The sequence below is a fragment of the Nannobrachium achirus genome (genome assembly GCF_963921795.1).
Source record: "Nannobrachium achirus genome assembly, chromosome: 4".
In the NCBI taxonomy this organism is placed as follows: domain Eukaryota; kingdom Metazoa; phylum Chordata; class Actinopteri; order Myctophiformes; family Myctophidae; genus Nannobrachium; species Nannobrachium achirus.
Genome location: NC_137813.1, coordinates 14,814,231 through 14,839,176, shown reverse-complemented (window position 1 = coordinate 14,839,176; position 24,946 = coordinate 14,814,231). Strand labels below are relative to the sequence as shown.

The 24,946-nt window shown below is 42.1% G+C and overlaps 1 protein-coding gene across 1 annotated transcript in view; it reads left to right on the top strand.

Moving 5' to 3' along the window:
* LOC308282668 (shisa family member 6) overlaps positions 1–24,946 on the top strand; it is a gene marked incomplete at both ends in the record, with an annotated part of 142,659 nt that overhangs the window by 22,155 nt on the left and 95,558 nt on the right. Inside the window, 2 exons of the mRNA XM_080723057.1 lie at positions 7,619–7,717; positions 14,040–14,108. Coding sequence (XP_080579183.1) covers positions 7,619–7,717; positions 14,040–14,108 — 168 coding nt within the window. The remainder of the gene's footprint in view (positions 1–7,618; positions 7,718–14,039; positions 14,109–24,946) is intronic.

The following is a 24,946-nucleotide window of genomic DNA, read 5'->3' as shown; positions in this document are numbered from 1 at the left end:
TTGGCAGCGATCGGGCCAACGGCGCCGGAGATTAGCTGGTAACAACCAGGCCACACAAATCGGCCTGTTATAGCGCCACCATGAGGCTGATTTGAAAAATGTGGGGCAGAGGTTCTAGATTGGCATCCAGGGAGTGTGTGTGCTCAGTTTGGCAGCGATCGGGCCAACGGTGACTGAGATTAGCTGCTCACAAACTGCGAGGACGCACGGACGCACGCACGCACGCACGGACGGACGGACGGACGGACGGACGGACGGACGGACGGACGGACGGACGGAGGGGAAAACATACTCTCCCTCAGCCTTCGGCTGGTGGAGACAAAAAGTATAAAAAGTATTGTTGCCAACAACGCCACCTGGAGGAGAGCCCAGGAACTCTATTCAATATTACTCAATAGTGTGCAAAACAGGTTCGTTTTTATCAGGTTTGAGCAGAGAAATAATCAAGCAGTAGTAGTGCAATAAATAGTTTTATTGCTAAAAACACTAAGTTAAAGATAAAATGAACAGTGGAAATGAACAGGTTAACAAAACAACAGGTAAAAGGGGCTCCTTCTGATTCCCTACAGTGGCCTCCACAAAACGTTCCAGGCAGTCCGTTGGAACAGCACACACTAGAGTCCTTTTCTCCAAATTGTCCAAGTTCTCCTCCTCTCTCACAGGCCTCCTTGAAAGGGTCAAATAAAATAGCTGGTTTTAATACAAAAGCCCCCAATGGCCTATTGGCCGTTTCACTCCAAAACAACACACTGCACACTTAAAAATATAATAACTCTAATAAAACAATATTAAAGTATAAAAGGAAACTAAAAGCATGCAGTGGTTATAATAAAAAAAACAGTGGGGACCAGTAAACAAAATCAGCTAAAATGTCCCAAAAACGGAGCCTTTATACAGTGAGAAGTAAGAACATAAAAGGGCAATTAAAAGGACTAAAACGAAAGCTAAAAGCAGGGCAGCACATGCAGATATAGGCGACGTGTAGAGGGGACTTAACTTTAGAGAGGGGTAAGTCGAAACTTAGCCCCTCTGCTGCGGATGTAAAGCCTCCCCTCTCTCCGTCTGGTCAAGCGATGAATGAGACGAGATGGCCGAGTCCGTCCGTCAACCACGGCTGCTGCTGCTTCCTGCTCAGGCTGCACCGTTGTCTGGCTGCTATACTGGATGGACCGTCTTTCTGTCTCTCGGCTGTCGTTTCGTCTCTCACTTCGGTTCTGCTGCTTTTCGTGCTGTCTGCTCTGCTCACGTTCGGGCGTGTGGCGTGTTCTGTGTTCCGTCTCTCTCTGGCGTTGTGCTCTGGGGGACTTAACTGTCTGTGCACCTGCGGCGTTTCCGCAGCCGTCGCTGATGAGTGTAATTGTCCGGAGCTGCCCATTATTGGCGTGGGAACTTTTCTAGGGGCAGTTAACACAGAAATATTGTGCACCAAAACAAATCAACACAGCAAAAGTAAAACACACAACTGATCAAATAAGCACACAATAATAATAAAAAATGTGAAAATTTTAATTTTGACCCGATTCTATAAGTGTCTTTTGAATCCTTCTAAGATTTTTTGGAAAGAACCTATGTTTCTATGTCAGCAATCTGGCCAGCCATCGTCAAAGAAAAGGTCCTTTTCACTTAAATGGAGCTCAGTTAGTCTGTTCTTGAGAGACTACTATGTCAGTGGTTCTCAAACCTTTTCATGTGAAGGACCCCCAAAATGATATGTATTTGGCCATGGACCCCCATCTCAAAATATCTAGTTCCAGGGACCACCCAGAAGCAAAATTTGATTTACAAACGTTCGCTTTGAAAATACATATATTCAAAGATTTGCACACATTTTCACGACTTTTTCAAAAATAGCAGATCTACAAGCTCGCAGCGCGGCACTCGGTGCCGCGCTGCGAGCTTGTATATCTGCTATTTTTCACTGCTTAAAGCATTCAATAATCATAGGCCTAAATGGTGAGGAAAGCTTTCAGCCTTTGTCTCTGACTTCAGTGTGATGAAGAAGAGCGGTGGTCACGGTCCCATGCAGGTGTTTCTCATAATGGCACTGGATAAAGTAGTGTAGTCGCTTGTGTAATTTCATTCAAATCTTCGGGGATTGTGAAAACTATATATTTTTGGAGACGTCAGAGTATAACAAATCAGAAAATCCATGATTCCATTTGCAAAATCCCTGGGGGAATTTTTGACAGCTGCTAAAATTTGGGTCCCATTCACTTACTATACTATAAAGGAAGAAAAAAAAATACCCCCAAAAAATGCTTTAAGTAGCATTGTGAGGGGTCAAACTAGGGGTTTTTGACTTTTTTTTGTGCAAAACAAATGTCGCAACGGATTCAGAATCGCGAGAAACCCCTATTTAGACATGTTATTTAAAGGGGGGGGGGGGGGGGGGGGTCTTTTTTTCCTTTATAGTATAGTGTATAGTAAGTGAATGAGACCCAACCTTTCAGCAGCTGTCAAAAATTCCCCTAGGGATTTAGCAAATGGAACCATGGGTTTTCTGATTTGCTATACTTTGTTAAAGTTTCCAAAAATGTATAGTCTTCCTAATCCCCCGAAAATTTGAACGAACCTTCATGTTTGGACATATTGAACTGGACTAACGGCTTCCTCCTCCCCCCCCCCCGGAGCGGAGCCCTGAGCCAAGCTATTGACTCTGAAGAGGCTTTCTTCTTGAGACGCAGGCGTTCAACTGGTTTGCCAGTTAATGCCAGACCGACTCCATCGATCCCCGGAGTTTCTTCTCAGTGGTGTTAAAGCAACTATTTACTCATGTACTGTGCTTAAGTACCATTTTGAGGTATTTGTTTTGACTTAAATGGAGCGTGTCCAATTTTCTGAACTTTTACTTACTACTCCACTACATCTCAGAGACAAATGTACTTTTACTAAAGCATCATTATTTGAAAACTTTAGTCACTAGTTACTTTTACTATTACAAAACATACATTAACCCCTTCAAACATAATTTTCGGCCATTTGAAAATGGCCGATCCACAAGGTTGTAGATCTGCTTTTTAAATACTTTTTGTACTTGAGTATTTTGATCATACTACAGTGTCACACAAGAGCATCACAAATAGCAGATCCGCAAGCTCGAAAAACGCAATGCGAAGCGACTCGTTTGGAGCTTGTGGATCTGCTACTTTTGCTCATTTTGAATTTGAATCCTGAAAAGTAGCAGTGTTTGCCTGCTTCCAGACCACAGACCCCGCCCACTCTCAGAGTGGACTGTTTCTCTGGTCTGGAGCTGAGTACATGAATCGGCAGTTTAGCAGCCAAAAATTGCGGCTGCTCCAATGAGCGCGGGGGGTGTGGGTGGGTCTAACGAATATCCAATCCACGCAGCAGTTGAAACGATTCAAACGAAGTTCACACACCAGGCACACACAGACACGGTCACGCTGATTTCACCAAGCTGTTAATGTTGATTACATATTTCTAGTCGCAGTTCTGTGTGGAAGCAGTCACTGGCACAGAGACAGACACACAATCACACACACACACACACGCTGTGACGTGCGTCGCGTTCACCGTGCGTCGCGATAACCGTCCTCCAGTAAGGCGTGTGCACACTCACAAAAAAGACTAAAGCGTGAGCTGAGTCTGAAATCAGGCTATAGCAGTGTTGGACATGTGAGGATTCCACCCGACAGAAACGATTTGTGTTTTCTTGGATACCAAATTGTATTTTTGGACTCCAATACATACCGTAAATAGGAAGGGGAAACGGTACGTTATGAATGAAGCCCTGTTGATGGGCTCAAGTAGATGTTCGCACCGCACCGCGTTTCCAGCTTGTGGATCTGCAACTTTTGATGCTTTTCTTGTATGAGTGTATGATCAAATAGGGCAGGGGTCTTCAACAGGGGGTCCGGGACCCCTAGGGGGTCCTCATAGTTACTACAGGAGGTCCTCCAAATCTTTGTCCACTTTACCACTTGAACCCTATCCCTATTCTGCGTGGAACATTAGCCAAAAATTGTTGATCTACAAGCTCACAACGCCTCGCGGCACGAGGCGTTGTGAGCTTGTAGATCTGCTATTCTTGGCAAAGAGGACCAAATATTGAGGTTCAATGTCTAAAAAAATACACATCAATCCAACAACCAGCACTGACCTTAGTGTTGTCAAACAAGTCTAAGCTGGAATGTATGATCTTTTAAAATCTGCAACAAATGTTATACAATTATGTAGTAGGGGGGTCCCTGCTTCATCTCTCTCTCAGCTAAGGGGTCCTAGAAAAACAAATTAGAATAGGGAGACATAAGAAGTTTCTGCCCGACAGCAACGCAATGACCAAACAAGTGTTGTACCCGGTATAGGATGGGTGTCTGTGGGTCCACAGCCCTCCTCTTGAGACACAGACGGAACAGACAGGTGCTGTCTTAACTCATTAAGAGCCCCTGAAATTAACGGATTAAAATGTCCACGATGCCTCCCTCAGGCTGCATTCACTCCCGTTGTCTTATTTTGAAGGCCAGAAGTCCACAGCGTAAACACTTCCGGTCTGACGTCATCGCGTCCTTCACCGGAATCGATCATTGTTTACGTGGTGTCATGGCGGATCGGATCGAGGCTTTTCAACATGTGTTTTATAAGCGAGCATCTATCTTCGCTTCTAAAGTGTTGTTTTGAGATAATGGACATTAAAGATGAGATCCCCCGTCTGCCTCAATGTTATGGGATTACTATTTTGTGCTCGTGGATCCGTGATGATGATAAATCAGCGACGGAGATCGGCTCGGAACCTTCCGCCATTGTACCCGGTAGGATAACCGCCGTTACAGTAATATATTACTTTTCGCGAGATATCTCGGGAATGGCACTCGAGATACTCGAGTACATTTCGCGAGATATCTCGGGAATGGCACTAAATCGGTTAAACAATGAGCATTAGCGAGGACCAATCACACAAAGACAGGTTGAAAGAAAATGGGTGAAGTGCTCCTTTTTGTCTTCCACCCCCTTTCTGCTCCACCTCTGTGGCTTTGATTGACAGCACAAATGGAGTCTGTCGGCGGTGCAGGGCTGGCAGGCGAGCGTTGACGCTCACCATTGTGTACCTCTTGCTCTCTCAATTACAGGCTTGGTTCCAGGACCGCACAACAGTGGTCCGGAACGAATTGCGTTACCAAAAGTGTGTTTTTTACACCGAGGGACATTATTGACGCAGACAAGGTGGAAAACCTTGTATTTCAAAAACAAGTAACATTCCCTAAGGTCGAGTATAGAGCGACCGTTAGGTCACACTGAAACAACAGAGCTTTTAAATACGGCACATTTAAGTCATTGGATGCTATGAATATTTAACTTTTATAGCCAGGAGTACCAGATATTTTTCCTATTTTTACTTTACCTTTTCAAGCCGTCGCGAAATATTCTTTGGTAAAAGAAAATCAAAATGATTTTTCCCAAAATGTTTGAAAATAGCAGATGTACAAGCTCGCAGCGTGGCATGAAGTGGCGCACTATTAGCTTGTAGATCTGCTATTTTCAAATGGAAACGCTAAAATCTAAAATGACACGAATGCTTTTGTAAAAAGATTTACAAATAGTGAAAATAGCTCACAACGCACTGCACAGCGATGCGTTGTGAGTTTGTAGATATGTTATTCGAGCGACACTCTTGACGAAGTAGGACATTCATTTACGAAAAACCATTAAAAAAGAAAAGAAAAATGGAGATACAAGGTTTCTGTCCGACAACGATATCCCAAATGACATGGGCCCTAAAGAGTAGAAGGAAAAAATATATACATGTATATAATTAAAATGTCTGAAAAAAAAACATGACAAGTTAAAGAACACCCATGAAACAAGCAGCCTGGAGCAAACGTGCGTCATGTTCCAAGGCCAGGCACATGTATTTATTTATACATATTTTTTCAACGACAAGGCAATTGGATGTGTTTTCCATAAAACATGAATCAAAGGAAACACATAGAAGGACATTTGCATTGAAGTTAAACACCTACTATCTCCAATAAGCCTCTTATAAGACCTGAGGCTGATTTCTACCAATGCCTTCTAAGTCAGCAGTTCTCACACTTTTCGATTCTTCTAAAATGTCAAAAAACAACAGATGTACAAGCTCACAGCACGGCACATCGTGACGCGCTGTGAGCTTGTACATCTGCTGTTTTTGAATAGCCAACGCGAAAATGACAGACACTTTCTCGGTTTTAATAGGAAAGACCTTCAGTATGCAGGACACAGAAAGCAATACAATGTAAAAGGATATTCGAATAAAGAAACTTAAAACTTTAAAATCACAGCGTAGAAGACGATTAAAATGTCTAAATTAAAGGCTGCAGCACACAAAGCTTTTGTTGTTGTTGTTGTTGTTGTTGTTGTTGTGATTGAAAAAAACTGAGACTTAGATCAGACCTGCAGTTTTTTGTGGAGTTTGTTCCAGAAAAATCATAAAGCCTGAACGTTGCTTCCTCCACGTTTGGCTCAGATTCTTGGGACAGAAAGCAGTCCTGCCCCATATGACCTGAGAGGTCTGGATGGTTCATGATGTTATTACCGTATAGCAGAAGACACTCTCAGAGTTTGGAGTAGATTGAGGTCCCTGAGAAAAAAAAGAAAGAAAAAAAAAACATGTTCAAATGGGGGTCCGTTGCGTAATGCACATCTAACTGGGGGCCCCCTTGAAATGGAATTTAGATCGGCTGTTTTCCTCACAATACGGATGCTGGGGTCTAAGTGGTTAAAGCATGTAGGCTACTATAAGCTTGTCGCCGCGGCAGCTTGTGAACTGACGTTAAGGTGGGATGATAATCCTGACTGACTGTTAATCATTCTCTGCCTTCACTGCCTCGGTGTAGCCAAGGATGAAATGAGCTACACCTAACCAGCCAGGATCATCTGTGGTCTAACGGTAGTCCGTCAGGGTACAGATTAAGGCCGGCCACCGTGACAGCACCAGCATTTTGGTGTTAAGAGATCTCATTTACAAGAGAGAGTGACCCACACCGGATTTGGGGGATCTGACGATTTTGTATAGCACCGGATACTGATGTTTTGACCGATATTTTGTAAACCAAATTGCCAAAATCAATTTGAACATCGTAGATTTTATTCAAGTTTGAGAACATTTGACATATTTGCTTAGCTGACAAGAGTTACAGGAGACTGTGGGAAAGCTTGTAGATTTTTTCCCTTAAAAAAACAACAACTCGTTATTAATGTTCATCACATGCCCAAAATAGGAATTCATGGTGGAAAGTGGTTGTAAGTCGGAACCCATTGGCTACATGATAATTGCCACTGTAGGGATATCCAGTGGTGAAAAAAAAGTATTCACATTATTTACTTAAGTAAAAGTAATGTATCAATAAGGCCATGTAGAAATACTCTGTTACAAGTAAAAGTCCGGAATTCAAAATTGATTACAAAAGTACATATGTATGGGCATCAAAATGTACTAGAAATAAAAGTACTGAAAATTGAAAATACTCCAGTAAAGTTAAAATATATCTCAAAATTGTACTTGGGTAGAGAACAGTAATTGTACTTAGTTACTTTACACCACTGCCTATGACCAAACCAGTGTTAGTGTTATTTGTAAGTATAGTTCCAGTTCACATGATGTGTGTGTGTTCTTCAACAGGTCAGTATATGAAGGAGAACTTCATGCGGTCTCAGTCGCAGGACATTCACAACTTCATGTCGTCAGGCTACGTCACGCTGGGGCGCGGACACCTGAAAGGTACGTTTCAGCCCGTTACACGCTGTCTGTTTGACTTTAGTTTTTAACCGCTTAAACCCCATATGGTTGACCGGAGTCCCTCAGGGCTCTATGCTAGTGTATTTTCAGTTTCCTCTTATTGTGGGGAAAGCTTTGGCTGAAAAAAGCAGATTTCGATAAGCTCTGTGAGCTTGTCGATCGGCTATTTTCAGCAAAAGCTTTCCTCATGATACGGATGCTGGGGTTTAAGTGCTTACGTTTAGCTCTGTTTGCCTTTTAGGACCATTTTAGACCCATCTTAGGACCATTTTAGGATCATCCTTTAGTTGTTTGTTGTTTAGCTGTTTGCCTTTCAGGGCCATTAGGTCATGATGACTCAGCTTTAACCTAACCTCGCATAGCCAAGCTTAGGGACGATTCATACTCCACTTTTAGAGCCGAATTTAATTCGGTTCGGTACAACAATATGCCGTCATTCAGAGGTTTGGGGGGGACGAGTACCGTCATTAATTCGGCTGTTCGGTGCCACCGAGATTTTGTGACTCCCCGAACTGAACCGAAATTAATTCGGCTCTAAAAGTGGAGTATGAATCGGCCCTTACTCATTTGCAAAGAGAAAAGCCTGAGGCAGATATGAGGCAGAGAGTGTTCTAGGAGCACCAAAAATATACAAAAGTCAGGGGTGCCTGCAGGCCTACCGGTCCAGGTGCATACCGCATAAGGCTCGGTGTAGTCTGACAGCTGGTTCGATTTCCGATCCCGACCAGATTTGCTGCGTGTCACACCCCATCTCTCTCCCCATTTCCTGTCAGTCTACTGTCCTTTCAATAAAGGCATAAAAGCCCAAAAACAAATCTTTAAAAATGTACAATCCGCAAGAAGGTCCATGGGAAGAGCGAGAAAAAAGGTCCACGTCACTTGGCCCAGTTAATCCAACATAGGAAACAATGTGTGTCAAAGGCAAGTGTTAAGATGAAGTAGGCCTTGTGACAGACAGCGTTCAGGCCTTGTTCAGCAGTCTGATGGTTGCCAGGTGGAGGTGGAGGCTACTCAGAAACCTGGTGGTCTTGCCTATGATACCGCAGTAGACATCCTTGCCGGGCCGCCATCGTAGAAGCGGTGGGTGAACAGCTCGGGGCTTTGACTCGACCTGACCCGCTGTAGGTGTTCCCGTTCGCAAGTGGAGCAGTTCCCTGTTATATACAATGAAATCTAAAATAGGGCATTCATTTATTAGGAAAAAAAAAGGTTTTCTACCTGAAAGTCTACATCTTGTAATTTACTCAAACATACAATGCCAACGTTTTCTCTGCCAGCAAGGCTGCACCCTATACCTAAAAGCAGGGGTCTTCAACGTTTTTCAGGCCAAGGACCCCTTAGCTGAGAGAGAGATGAAGCAGGGGACCTCCCCACTAAACCCAAACACAGTTCCGGCCCATGGCACAATTTTGACTGGCCCACCAATCAATCAATAACAACTAAAATCAAAAAACAGATTTATTCTTAGACAGAATTAAGCCTAATTGCCTAATTGCATTACTATTACATGAATAATCATCCAGGAAGGGGAAACTGTGTGCACTCATTCAGAGCAGCGGCAAAGATGAGCCTCAGCAAGCGCTGAAAGTTGATGCAGAGAACCGGCACTTTCATTTTACCATCTCATGCAAATTCATGTTTAATTTGCCAGAAAACAGTGTCACTTGTTAAGATCCACAATATAAGGTGCCAATTAATGGAAGACTGAAGTTAGACTAGGCTGGATTTCTGAAAATGTGCTTATTTAAAGTGCTGAAGGCAAATCGTGTTAATTTAGGGTATACATGTTTTCTAGGGGTATTAGGGTGTGCTGAATCCAAATCTGCTGTATGCCCAGCTCAAAAATGGACGCTAAGCCCTCAAAATGGACAATTTTGAGGGCAAAGCTCTTTTTGACAAAACAATGTAGAAACCTGATTTAAATCAGAATGTTCCATTTTATTCCCCATGTATGAAAACATTAAAAAGGTAATTTCAGTCTATTTTCTACCATGTTTAGTCAAACATATATGCATCTTATTGTGTTTCAGAATAGTGGTGGCCGCCATCTTTAAATTGTCCATTTTGAGGGCTTAGCGTCCATTTTTGAGCTGGGCATACAGCAGATTTGGATTCAGCACACCTTAATACCCCTAGAAAACATGTATGCCCTAAATTAACACGATTTGCCTTCGGGGTTAACATTTTAGCCTAGTCTAAGTTATCAAGTATCATTAATGTTGTCCCTTTTTGATGGCCCCGGGCCCCTTGCCATTTTTGTAATGTGGCCCACAGGTTCAGCTAGAGCATCCCTGCACCATATAGGATTCAAGTTAAATGTGTATTTTCAGACATTTAACAACTCAAAACCCTAACTTTATAAACTTTGGCTCGGTACTTCCCCTTGTACACCAAACTAGATCTGATATTTACGTTCCCCCGAGAATAGGGATACTAGGGTTCAAGTGTGGTTTAATAAAATACAAATATTATAAAGTCACACCCCCTGCAGCATCTCTGAGGACCCCTAAAGGGGTCCCAGACCCCCCGTTTAAGACCCCTGCCTCAAAGTATAAAACAGATCTTTTCAATGGTTAAATGAAAGCCTTCCTTGTGCCCCCCCCCCCCCCCCCCCTTTTTTTTTCTTCTCTTGTTTATAATCAGCTAGTGGTGGCGGTGGAAAAACACGAGGCCACAGCGATAAATTAATTAGTTTTTTTGTGAAACAATCATTCCATCACGGAGCAGTGACAGATTCATTTATTTGTTACAAAGCCTATGAGTGTAGTGTGCTGTACTGGATTGTTCCTCCTGTGAATGTCGCTCCATTGTCCATCAAGTTCCCTTGCTGGCTGTGCTCGCGCAGAGACGTGCACTGAGCCACAATACGTTGTTGTCGGGTGGAAACCTTGTGTGTCCAAAACCTTACTTTTTTTGTTTTTATTTGAAAAACAATTTAAAATAGTGAAAATAGCCGATCTACAAGCACACAACGCCTCGCGATATTTTCACTACTTTTGTGCGAAACTTTTGTATGATGAAGTAGGGCTTTAATTTACGAGAAAACATACACATTTGAAACTTGGAGATACAAGGTTTCCGTCCAACAACGACGAATAGCTACATGTCGATCAAATAGCCTTGAAGGGAGCGCCATTATCATGTGCACGTTTGTTCTTCCATGTTCTCTGTAGATACAGAAAAGTAAAACTTCTTTAATTATAATACGTTTTCCAAATGATTGTAGTGGAGTAGAAGTACAATATTTGCCTCTGATATGTAGTGGAGTTAGAGTATAAGTCAAATTATTGACATTTGGAAGTACTCCAGTAAATGTAAAAAATACCTCAAATTTGTACTTAAGTACAGTAGTTGAGTAAATGTACTTAGTTACTCTATACCAGTGTTCTTTAAGACACACGCCCAGGGGAATAAAATCAGAGGCAGCTCATCTCACCTCGTTCCCACACAACTGGGGGACAAGCTTCCTCCATAATGTGGAATGAACTACGTACCACAACCCATTAAAGATGTCAACTCCCCACCCAAACTCTAAACTAAATAAACTATCCACATGTTTCCCAGTGAGCTTACTGGGGAAAAGGCAGGGGTTGTGTTGATGTAGGCTTCACTTCCTTCACACAGCTGATTCAAACCACTTAACAAAGCACCAAGTGATCACCATGCAGAGATTCAGGTGTCACAGGCTCACAGCAGCAACAGCAACCAGTCAGAATGAAATGGCTAAAATGAACAGGAAGTGATGCCCAACTTTCACGCAAGGGCTCATGGGATACAGGAACCTTGTGGATAAGAGTGGCTGACCTTAAAATGCAATTCATGGGTTGCATTTGTAGTCCTACACTAGTCTTGCGTAGCCAGACAACTATTCCACAATCACCGAATGCTATATAGAGTCTGGAACTACACCTCCTGAACGGCGAGTAACGGAAACTGGCATTTCCGTTCATGAAAATATATTTTAAAATGTCATTTCTACTAAGCAGCAAGCTAAATAAGCGTAATGATTTTTACTTATATTAGGATAAATGTACGAGATGTTAAAAACGAAACGGAAGTGGGGAGGAGGCTTCACTTCCGCTGAATATAGGGATTAGTATAACACAAGGCACTTTGGTGATAGCATCCAAAGTCACAATTCCTTGATTCAGGTGGCTTTCAGCCAAGTTCGAAAGCATAAATAAGTGTTGCACATACATGTGTTATTCTTCACATTAATCCATTTTTCATTAATTGTGTGCAACATCTATAAATATTAGTCCTACCTATAGTTTCTGCTGTATCCCAGTGAAGCTTCATTCCCACTGGACGCGATAAAGATAATGATAACGATATGTTGGCGTTCACATCAATTATGACGGATTTATCGTTGTGGTGTGGACGGTGCCATCCACTTCAATTGAAAACAATATTATTTATCATTATCTTTATCATTATTGCACCCAGTGGGAAAGGGACTTTAGGATGAGAACAACTGTAATTGTGTTTATTTCCATTTCTCCATGTTTATTATTTCTGTTATTTCAGATACCATTCATTCATTCATTCACCACCAAGTATGTTTGTGTATCCAACTGCCACTACTCCTCATTTACTAACAGTCAATGAGGAATAGTTGAAACTTTAGATTAACATGTATAAACTATTAACAAATACTTAACTAGCAATAAGTAAGTGATTTACTAATAGCTTGTTCATAATCCATTAAATATTTATAAGGCATAGTAATACATCATTAGCATACAGTTAACAAATATTTATCAATACTCATTAACTAATGGTTTATACATGATCTATGGTTAAAAGGCATGATTATTAATCCCTAACTAACTATTAACAAATGCTAAACAAGTCATTAATAACTAATTAACAGTTTATGAGTGATCTAAACTACTATAACAAAGTGTTATTCTAAAGTGCTACCTTTTAGGTAAATAATAACATTAAAAGTATAGTTTTTTGCATTGCACTGAATGTAAAAGTTATGTTAAACATAATGGTGAAATAATCAAATATTACACGCATGACTGTCTGGGTCAAATTAAATATCAAATATTAAACGCATGTCTGCATGTCAGTCTGGACCAAAATAAGGTTATGCCCTATTTAATATTATACATTATTTATGTTTTTTCTGTGTTTTATTTATTTTATTTTTTTGTCTCATCTTTGACCCATATAGCAGCAACTGACCGAGGTCGTCCCCCCTTGAAAGGTATAATAACATACTGTATAGGTGTTCCAGCAGACCAAAGCATTGCTATTAGAAAAGGTTCCTCTTTAAAATTCCTCATTTGTCAGGAAAGAAAGCGCTTGTTTTTATTATGTATGTTACTGTCATTTAGTCTGTATTGTAATGTGTTTTTAACTCACGACAGCTCATCCCCACTGCCAGCGAGCAAGCGTTCCGGCGGCGATGTCGCACAAAGAAACTGTCCTCATACGGAGCGTCGGCCATATTGCAACGTAGCTTGAAACAATCAAATAAATACATAATAATAATAATAAAAAGTGTTTGGGGGCGGGACATGGCCGTGAAACCTCGCTCAAATATAGACTCTGCGAGTGAATATAGGAGGCGTGGAAGACATGGCTGCACGGCGCGTTGTTGTTCGCGGTACGTTCAGGACGGTCTCATTGAAGCAAATGTATTTTACGCACTGCTCGCGTCGCTGGCAGTGGGGATGAGCTGTTTGCCATTGCTTTTGAGAGGAACCACAATGGAAATAAGTCTCAGGAGCGTGTTGTGCTTATCCTTGAAACAGTGTTGATTTTGTCGACTAAAACTATAACAAATTTTGTTTTTTCACTGACGAAAACTAAATAAAAACGAAATAAAAACTAAGCTGTGATGACTAAAATTAAGAGTAAATATATTGACAATGTCGTCAACAAAATAAAAACTAGGCTAAAACGTTAGAGAGGGACTAGTGGAGAAGAGAGTCATTTTATGTTTGGTTGCTCTCAGGTGTTGCATGCTGAAAATAGCGATCTACAAACTCACAACGCGCCGTGCTGCGACACGTTGTGAGCTTGTAGTTCTGCTATTTTCAGCACACAACCAAGTGTAAAATCAGTCATTACGATGCCATCAAGGCCTGCCAAAATACATTTTAGTCGACTAAAATTAGACTAAAACTAAAACTTTTCAGGTGACTAAATTATGACTAAAACTAAATGAGATTTTATTCAAAAGACTATGACTAAAACTAAATCAAAATTTGCTGTCAAAAACAACACTGCCTTGAACTTGAACTTTTGTTGCATTTCAAGTCGATCAACCGCATTCTCGCTGTCTCCACAGCCCAGCTCTCCGTGGACGACCTGGGCCAGATGTCATGGGAGGGTGACCTGGACATCCCCATCTCCTACAGTATGTATTCTACAGTATACCCCCTCCCGCACCACGCAGTGCTGGCACGATTATGACATTTTACATGATGATTAACTGTCACTCAAATAATTGCGATTGTGTTTTTGTCGTTGACAATTACATGTCTGTTTGGCTTTTATGCTTTGAATTTGCACATGGCAGATATGACGCATAACCTAAATACACAAGGAAATAACTGACACATTTGACAACATATACTTAAAAAAAAAGAACATTGATAGTGGAAATAGCCGATCTACGAGTTGTAGATCGACTATTTCCAATATTTTTTTTAAATGTTTGAAACTATATGAACACTTTTCAACATGGAAACGATTATGACGATTATGACAAGATAATTGCGATTATGTCAAGTGATTGCCATGAGACGGCTATGTGATAATTGTGGCAGGCCTACGCACCATGCTGTTTCAGAGCAGCCCCTACATGTGTTCTGTGGGAGAAGCTGTTTCAGAGCAGCCCCTACATGTGTTCTGTGGGAGAAGCTGTTTCAGAGCAGCCCCTACATGTGTTCTGTGGGAGAAGCTGTTTCAGAGCAGCCCCTACATGTGTTCTGTGGGAGAAGCTGTTCCAGAGCAGCCCCTACATGTGTTCTGTGGGAGAAGCGCCGCAAAGCACACACAGCACACCACGCTGCACTGCTTTCTGCTCACATCTGGTAAGAGCAGGGGTGTCACACCAAATGCTGGGCCCTGGGTACAAGGATTCACCGCGGGCCTCCCATGAATGTTAACTATTGAAAAATAGCAGACATACAAGCTCACAGCGCGGCACCGAGTGCCGCGCTGCGAGCTTGCATATCTGCTATTTTTGAAAAATCGTGAAAATGTGTGCAAGAAACCTATGTCAAGGACCCCCAAGATGATATGTATTTGGCCACGGACCCCGATCTCAAAATACTTAGTTCCAGGGACCCCCAGAAGCAAAATTTGAGTTAGAAATGTTCGCTTAAAAAATACATATATTCAAAGATTTTCACACATTTTCACAACTTTTCAAAAATAGCAGATCTACAAGCTCGCAGCGCGGCACTCGGTGCCGCGCTGTGAGCTTGTATATCTGCTATTTTTCAATAGCTAAAGTTATTAGGGCCCCTCCACCTTGGGCCCCAGTAACTCAGTCCCACTTTCCTACCCCTTGTGACGCCCCTGGTTATGAGAGGCGGAAAGTGTGCCACGTGTCACACAGCACAGCCTGGGCCTGCAGGGTGGCTCGGGATGATAGTGACACGACGGTCACCGCTGCGTGAAGGCGTGCCACGCAGCCTTAAGGTCTTTCTTGAAGGACCCTTGCAACCCTATATAGACTGACGTTGCACTGTAGTAGACGTTGTTATGGCTAAACACATGGATATCGTCGCTGTCGGGTGGAAACCTTGTATGTCCATATAACAGTTATTTTTCATACGTATCATAAAAAGAAACATGTTAAAATATTGGGGGAAAAAAAGATCTACAAGCTCACAAAGCCTCGAGCTTGTACTGTAGATCTGCTATTTTCACTATTTTTGTGCGACCCTCTTGTATGATGAAGTAGGGCGTTCGTTTACGAAAAAACTCTATTAATGAGGGTTTTCCTTCAAAATCTTACATGGGAGGCAATGCAGATCTGTTTTTCTTTTTTGTATTTTCATATCCGGTTTTAACTGTTTCCGGGTCAAAACAAGATCTGCTACTTTTTGAGCAGATAAACACCAGCGTAATGTTGGATTAAATGAAATAAAACGTATATCTCGGGAATCTCTGGCATGGCGTCAAAAATACTGTACATCGGGAATATCTCTGAAATCTCGGGTTGGGGCAGCCAATGAGTTAAATTAATTATGGAGATACAAGGTTTGTGCCTGGCAGCAACGCTTTGCAGTGGCTCAGCAGGTAGAGCAGCAGCTTGGGAATTGGAAAGCCTGCAGGCTATTGGAAATAGCTGATCTACAAGATCAGATCGGCTGTTATTGTATGTTCACCTTTCGCCGTACAACGAAGTGTGACTTGAGTGGTTGAATGAAAGTGTGCTGGTCTGTTCTCCGTGTATGGAGAAATCTGAGCTCATTTTAGATGAATAAAAGCACATACAGTGCATGCTCCTTTTTGGACATCTAAAAGACCTCACCTCCCTTTTTCGGAAAGGGAGGTGATAACTTACATTTTTGTATTTCAGAGTAATTACACCAGTGGTTCTCAACCTTTTCTGGATGAGGGCCCACAAATAATATTGTGTTCCAGGCACCCCCCAGAACATACTTTAACATACTTTAACATACTTGTAATTCAAAGATTTGCTAAAGATTGCACAATTATTCAAATAGCTGATCTACAAACTCATAAACTCATAGTGTGGCACAAAGGGACACACTATATAAGTATATCTGATTTTATTCTAAATAGCCAAAGCATAAAATAAGGCCAGGTTGAAGTGGTTAAATCTAAAATGACACAGATGCTTTCCCGTTTTTTTAGTTCCTATTTATCTGCATCACAATGAAAACTAATTTTTCAAGGTTTTATGAAGGAAATGAAGCAACACCATAACCATTATAACTTTCTCTTATAGCCTACTATGAATAATATGGTAGTGTTTATCATTTTCCTTCTAATTATTTTTGGGCCCACTTGCGATATCCTCCCAGCCCACAGGTTGAGAGCCACTGTAATACACAATAGAGTACACAGCAGAATATTAAAAAAACACAACACCTCCACTGACGCTGTGAGCTACTCTGGAACAGAAGATTCTCTCTGGAAAGAAAAGGGCTAATGACTGTAGCCTTTGAAAATAGCTTTTTCCTCTGTTCAGTCTCAATCAATTCGTTCCTGTAAGCTCTAAAGCTTAATTAACCGGTGTCTCATTCTTTTGGCTGTGATTCTCTACTTTCTTAGAAAATGGAAAACAAAACTAAAAGGGTGACCATTTTCTAAAACCCGCAGCGTCGTTGGCCCAGATCTGGCCTCATAATGTTGCAGTGTGACGATCCTGGAAATACATTTCACAGGGACTTCGCTCGGTTACGTACGGCACTATACACACCAGACCAGCAAGTGTGTTATCGCCATTCATGCACCCCTCTGTTTTGGGGGGGCAACCTCCGTATTTTGATACTGTATATCAGGGGTAGGCAACCGTAGGCACGGGTGCCAACCTTGGCACAGGGGAGGGTGATCACTGGCACACTGGAAGAAGAGTGAGAGAGAGGATTTACAGTATATGTTAAAATCAATTATTGTTTTAAATGTGGTCAATTAAATTAAAGTACAGTACATCCTGCACATAATTCTACATTCATTCAAATTCTGAACTTTGACTGGGTTGGGAGTCGGGGAGATAGGTGGGTCTAATGATCGTTATAACAATGTCCTGACAATCAAAATATGTAAGAATTGTTGGGGTAAGATGGGGTGTCACAGTGTCATTAAAATGTATGTTGACATGGCACACTGACTATCTAGAAACTACAAACATGGCACTTGATTTCAAAAAGGTTGCTGACCCCTGCTGTATATCATTCAGTGGTGTGAAGTAACTAAGTATACATTTACTTAAGTAATGTACTTAAGTACAATTTTGAGGTGTTTGTACTTTACTTGAATCACTACCTCTCGTGTGACAGAGCTTTTGTAGCTGTGTGATGGCGGTATGTGTCACTTCCAGGCGGAGGTCTTGTCACTCTGTCTTGTTGAGTCGCCAGTGTAACAGCTTTGTGTAAACAGCCTGTGTGTGTGTGTTTGTGTGAGCGTGTGCGTGTGTGCGTGCGTGTGTACGTGCGTGCGCATGTGTGAGTGTGTGTGTGCGCGCGTGTGTGTGTGATCCATTCACCTTCTGTCAGATGCCAGACTGACAGATGTGCGTGTCTGTCACTGCCAAAGTGCCGCTCTGCCCCCAATATGGCTTCTGTTCTACAAACAAGTCATATCTCATGTCTGCGCCCTCCGGGACCCGGCGAGTCGCTTTCGCAACTTCAGGGAGATGCGGATGTTTCAGATCGTGGTCCCATACTGTAGCACACTGGTTCTAAAACCTCTTTCATGTCAAGGAACCCCAATCTGAAATGTATTTGGCCGCGGATGTTGTGCCAGCCAGGGAGTGGGATCCCTCACACACCATAATATGTGTTGGTAAAATGTTTCAAAACGATTCCAAATGTTAATAGAATAGCAGATCTTAAAATAGCAGATCTACAACGTATACTGTATTGGGTTTAAAGTGCTTACACTGGTATCTGTTTTATATTAACTCATTTGGCTATAGGGACCCCCTGGAACTAGCCTGGATACAGCCCATAGACCCCGGCTGCCCACTCTCTAAGCGGACTGCCTGTGAACCTAAAGTTTTTTTTTTTTTTTTTTTTTTTACAAACATGTATTATCCAATGTGAGTTGGAGGTGGGTCTAACGGCAAGCCAATCAGCGACAGGGACCGTTCTCAAGCTGTGTGACGGAATTGTCGTTGTTTGACTCAGCTTACAGCCGGTACAGAGAAAGAGGAGTGACTGATGACTGATTGACCGCATCCAGCCAGAGTGATTCCTATTGACTGCCAGGTATTAACACATTAGATGCTAGGGGTTTTTAGCTAGCCCATTTCTTTTTTATTTAATCAGCGTATTAGCACGGAACTAGGAAATAGAGATAAGAAGGAGATCTCCTTCTTTGGCATGAAATGTTCGCTCTGTTGACACTCGGCCGGTTTTGTAATCTTAGATGGACGGTGTGAATGGTGTTTGATCGATACGCGAGCACTCTTATTCTCGCACGTTATGTGCGGGCGTGCGTGCAGCTCAAACAATCACGCACAGGCAGTCTCTGCAATGTATGGTTTTATCCTTCTTTGGTTGCAGTAAAGTAAGTACATGATCACACTCTGAACAAAGTGCTGTGCGGACTCTACGCAGCTTCAGTCTGATAATCAGGTTACCCTGGAACCCCCTCAAAGGACCGATTGGGGTCCCCGGACCCCCGCGTTGAGAACCACCGCTGTATCATGTGGTTGTGCTTCTCGAAATGTCACAAGGGCCACGTGGCCGGCGGTATATGGAGACAGCCCTGAGGTGTATAAGTATTTGAAAGTGCAACAGCAGTATATTTATTCATGAGCCCGTCGGGTTTTACAGAAATCCAATTCGGAACGACTGTCGAGCGTAACGCTGCATAACTTGTATCGCGTCCCCAATCTAATTGTGTGTAATATTGCATTTGCCTGAGTGAGGTAAACACAGTCAGAGAGACCTCGGAGTACGAGCGCAGCGCGGAACATGAGCACAGCCTGATTTATGTGTTGTCACACGGCGGTGTCGCCGCGCAATGTAAATAGCCGACCTACCGTACACGCTGCGGTCGCGTTCCGCGAGCTTGTAGATCAGCTATTTCCCGGCCCATGAACTGTCGCCTGCTGTGCCGCGGACCATAAACTAGCCAATATGTGCGTAGTCGGAGGCAACGACAACAACAAGCAGCAAAAAAACAAACGCCTCGGGCGACATTGACATTAATATTCATTGCGTTGTAGTGATATGACGTTCCGGCATATGGCTGGCTGCCTTGCCTGTTGAAGTCTGTTTTTTTTTTTAATGCTATACCCTTCTAGGAGTGGCAGCAACACAGAGCCCCCTGCCTGGGGCTGGTGGCTCGTGCTCAGAAAGTGTGTTTGCGACGCCAAGTGACAGTGCCACGGTGCCAAGGGCATGAAGCGCGTGATTTATATAATATACTGTATCGTCTCTGTCGGGTGGAAACCTCATATGTCCCAAACTGTTACTTCTCAGGATTCAAATTAAAAAGTAGCGCAGCGCTTCGATCTGCTATACCAGTGTTTCTCAATCTTTTTTGGCTTGAGTACCCCCTTTCCCAGATTTATGAATCCAAGTACCCCCTTTACCCTGATAAAAAAGGTTTTCCTTATAAAACTGCAATTAAAACCATAAAACCATTACAAATAAGCCTCCTGAACAGATTTATTTTCAACACTGTGGCCTTAACATTTCAGTCCAGTTTTCATGTCAATAACTTACATCATTCAAACACAACCCAGTTGCCTGGTAACATAATTTGGGTTAGTTAGCAACTATCGGGCTCACAACACGTTTCTCCAAGTGTCTATTTTCTTTTTGGGGGCATTTTCTCGAGTACCCCCTGCAGTACCTCCACGTACCCCTAGGAGTACACGTACCCCCATTTGAGAAACACTGTGCTATACTATACAGAAAGTTAGAATGCGATTCTGCCTGGCAACAACGACATATGATAGTGGAGACTGGAGGAGACTGCATGGATAGGCCCGGTCGGTTCAACCCTCTCCCTCTCCCTCTCTCTCTCTCTCTGCCCCATCAGTGATGGATTGGCTTTGCCCGGTGTGGCAATTTACTGACTTACGGGCCGACGCAGATTTATTTGACGGGAGACTAAGCAGCCGCCTCGACAAAGCAAGCCTTTCCATTCATCTAAATTTGGCTGGCTCTCAACATCGGGAGGGCGGAGGGGTGCACATGTAACTCTATGGGTCATGTAACTCTGGGAGTGTGCAAAGTGGAACCAAATGGACCCCGTTTGTACACGCTAGCCTCTCAGAGTTAAATAAACACAGAGAATTGATGGGGGTCCCCGGTTAAGATAACATTCTTCTCCCATTGCGTGCACTGGGGTTTGTTGGCTGTTGGTTGGTGCATCCGTATGATCGGTACGCCTGTAACTTGTCCATTGAGAACGGTTCTATGGTGCAATAACTAATTTTTTAATCATGTTAATTTTCTGTAATTAATTAATCGAAATGAATCAGTTAAAGTCCCAGCCCACACATATACAGTATATACACACACACACACACACGCACACACACACGCGCACGCGCACGTGCACGCTCGCACGCACACACACACACACACACACACACACACACACACACACACACACACACACACACACACACACACACACACACACACACACACACACACACACACACACACACACACAATCAATCAAATGTTGACTGCACTGCTCTGATCAAGGCCGGTCGGGATACATGGGCTGAAATGAACAATGTGTACTTTGTCTTCTTTGGCGTTGACTAGACAGACAAGTACAGTTGTGAGTCATAGATCGTCAACAGTAACATTATGTTGCATACTTTATCTGGGAGCTATAGAGCCAACACAACACTCCACCTTGACATTGATTCTTCGCGTCTCACAATGCAAGCTTATTTGTACAGAGCATTTCAGCAACAACAAGGCACTTCATTTCAAAGTGCTTTAATAATGAAACATTATGCATTTAAACTCTATAGACAGCACATTCAGAGAGTGCAAAATAAAGTTATTGTGAAATGGCATTTGAAGATAATGAATACAAACTAGAAAATATTGTTCCTTCGAAACAATTGTGGGCTCGCTTCAAGCCAGAAAACAATGGCTATAAAAGTACAAAATGTCAAGATCGCAGGCAGTGCTCTCTTTGACGTTACTGACGTCAAAGATTGGTCCATATTGTTCCAAAAATGTGTTGTACAAAAGTTGACCCGCTGGTGGCGCTATAACAGGCCAATGCGAGAAGGGTGGTATTTGTTCCTTGACCTATTGGGAATGTGCTTGCAAGATTTCATGCACATTGCAGGCTGTGTTCATGATTTGAGGTGTTTTTGGCTTTGGCCACTTTATCGCTGCTTCCAGCTATATTTATTATTATTTTTTTGTTGTGTGTGCGCACTTCATAGGCATATTAGATAAAGGTCCTTAGATTGTGTGTAGAATGTATCATGCAAATTGCAAAAAAAATCCTAACGGGTTTAAGCGTTTCACAAACTGCTCAAAATGATATAGCGCCCCCCATTTGGCCAATTGGGGTAAGATTGGTTTTAGTGATATTTGGACTAACACTCTACATCTTTGCCAAATGCCATGAACATGTTACTTTGCATGTATGATTTAGAGGCAGAAGAATAATTTGCATAAAACTGCAATATTCATTGAATTATTTAAAAAAGCATGTTTAAATTTTAAAGAAATCCGATCTGACAGATTTTTAGATATTGGTCCAAAGTTCACGTAAAAAAAGTTTTGTGCATGTGACGCGAAAATTCCAGAATAAAAGCGGGTTTACGCGTTTTACAAACTGCTCAAAATGGTGGAAAATCGAAGGGCGGAGCTTACTTAACAACGACACAGATGTCTTCCGCTTGATTCAAAGCATGCGTGTAACAAGTTGCATGTCTTCAAACGAAACGAGTCATGACTTATGCCCGTTTGAAGTTTGAATTTTCAAACGCTTCGTATAGCGCCCCCCTTTGGCCGATTGGAATAAAATTGGTTTCAGTGATACTTTGACTAACCCTCCACATCTTTGCCAAATGCCATGAACGTGTAACTTTGCATGTATGATTTAGAGGCCGAAGAATAATTTACATAAAACCGCAATATTGATTGAATTATTAAAAAATGATATTTCACTTTAAAAGAAATCCGCGAAGACAGTTTGACCGTATTGGTCCAAAGTTCATGTGAAAAAAGTTTTGTGCGCGTAACGAAAGAAACCCAGGAGGAGATAGATTTTTACTGTTTTTCATATTATTCCGAATTGTGGGAGACCTAAAGGTCAGAGGTCAAAAGTTAGAGGGTAAAAGTTGTTCGGCATGAGGAGACGCATAAGTGTATACAGGTTTCATGGCTGGACCTCAAACACAGCATGAGCTATACCTGTTCAAAGATCGCACTTTCGAAGGCTTCCTACAGCGCCACCATTTGGCCGATTGCTATAGAAAATAATAGCACACTTCGCCACTGTAAACTGAACACATTGATGTTTTTATTTTCATTTTCTCACTAAGTATGTAGGAGTAGAACGGAACCGAAGTTTTTGGTCTACTTGCACTGCTTAGTATAGAAATAAATAATGACAATAACTAAAGTGTGCTCGCCTATAGGCGAGCCCACAATTAAAACTACTGTAAGTGAAAAGCAGCCGCAAACAGCAAGGTTTGCTTTGGCTTTTATTTTATTTTTCCAAAATAAATGCGCTAGACTAGAGCTTTGATTTAATCCATTAAAACCAGGAAAATATCTGTCATTTTCATGGTTCTCATATTTATTTATATCTTTGATCTTGAAAGTGTTTTTTTTATTTTTTATTTTTTTGGCACAAACCATTTTCAGATGGGGAGACGTAATACATCAAACTTTTTGGGGTACTTGACGTAAAAATGTTTGAGAACCACTGATTTAGACTGGGACTGGGCGCTACTCTCTGCCAACCTGGGGAGAACCTCGAACTGAGCTCAAATCTATTTGGCCGAAAGCTGAATATGTATTATTATTATTTTTATTTATTATTTCATTATATGGCCGAATAGATTCGGCGGCTGAATATTAGGTGCATCCCTAGTTGAAACAACTGAGAGTTGTTGCAGGCCTACAGTTTTCTGGGAATTTGTCCCAGATATGCGGTGTATACAAAATATAAATAAAAAAAGAACTTTGCTTAGTTCGGAATCTATAGCCGGATCCCAATACTCACATTTCTGCCTCCAAAACAACATAACGCCAATACAAACGTATAATCATCCGCTGTTTTGCTTATGAACAGAGTTACACCTACAGTTTGTGGTATCTAGGCCACATACAGTATTGCAAGACCTCGATGAGCATTATGTGAAGTCCTGCAAGTTTGGTCACATATTTTGGCAGGTCACCCATTTCACTGTAACACGCCGGGGAATGCAGAATGCAGGAGGTGAGGAGAGAGAAATGCGAGTTTGTGATTAGTTTTTTGCGCCCATCGTCTTTTGAAAATGCGTCCCCTGAAACATTTTAGTTTTAGTCTAGTTTTATTTGACCAAATCAGATTTTAGTCAACTAAAATCTACAGTTGATTGAGTCGGCTCGCAAAAATAGCTGATCCGAGTGCAACACCGGCACACAACCACAAGCATAAAATGACTTGTAGTTCTACTCTCTTCTCCACTAGTTCCTCCCTAACATTTTCATCAACTTTTTCATTTGTTGATGGAATTGTCAACATCATTTAGTCACCTTTTTAGTAATAATTGATTGCCTAGCTTTGATTTCATTTTAGTTAATGAAAAAAAAAGTCGACGAATGACAGCTTTTATCGATGAAATCAACACCGCCTCCTAGGCGACGCCTCACAGTCACATGCGATCAGGTGTGTCGCACCAAATTCTGGGCCCTGGGTACTTTTACTATTGAAAAATAGCAGATATACAAGCTCACAGCACGGCACAGAGTGCCGCGCTGCGAGCTTGTAGATCTGCTATTTTTGAAAAAACTTGAAATTTGTGCAAGTCTTTGAATATTTCAAATCCTTCTAAGGTTTTTTGAAAAACCTATGTTTCTATGTCAGTGGCGCTCAAACTTTTTCATGTCAAGGACACCCAAAATGTTATGTATTTGGCCATGGACCCCCCATCTCAAAATATTTAGTTCCAGGGACCACCCAGAAGCGACATTTTTGTTACAAATGTTCACTAAAAAAATACTTATATTCAAAGATTTGCACACATTTTCACAACCTTTCAAAAATAGCAGATCTACAAGCTTGCAGCGCGGCACTCGGTCTCACAGTCACATGCGATAGTTCAGGATGGTGTTGTGACTGCCTCTGATACTCGTCATTAGTTGCTCCCTCCTCTTAACAACACCCCCAACCTCCCATGTATGCGTGGGAGGCTAAATGATATCCTTTGTGCGTCAGGATGGCATCTCACAGATATTGCGCGTACAAACATTAGCCTGCTCCGGGGCCGAGAGAGACAGTGTGTGTGTGTGTGTGTGTGTGTGTGTGTGTGTGTGTGTGTGTGTGTGTGTGTGTGCGTGC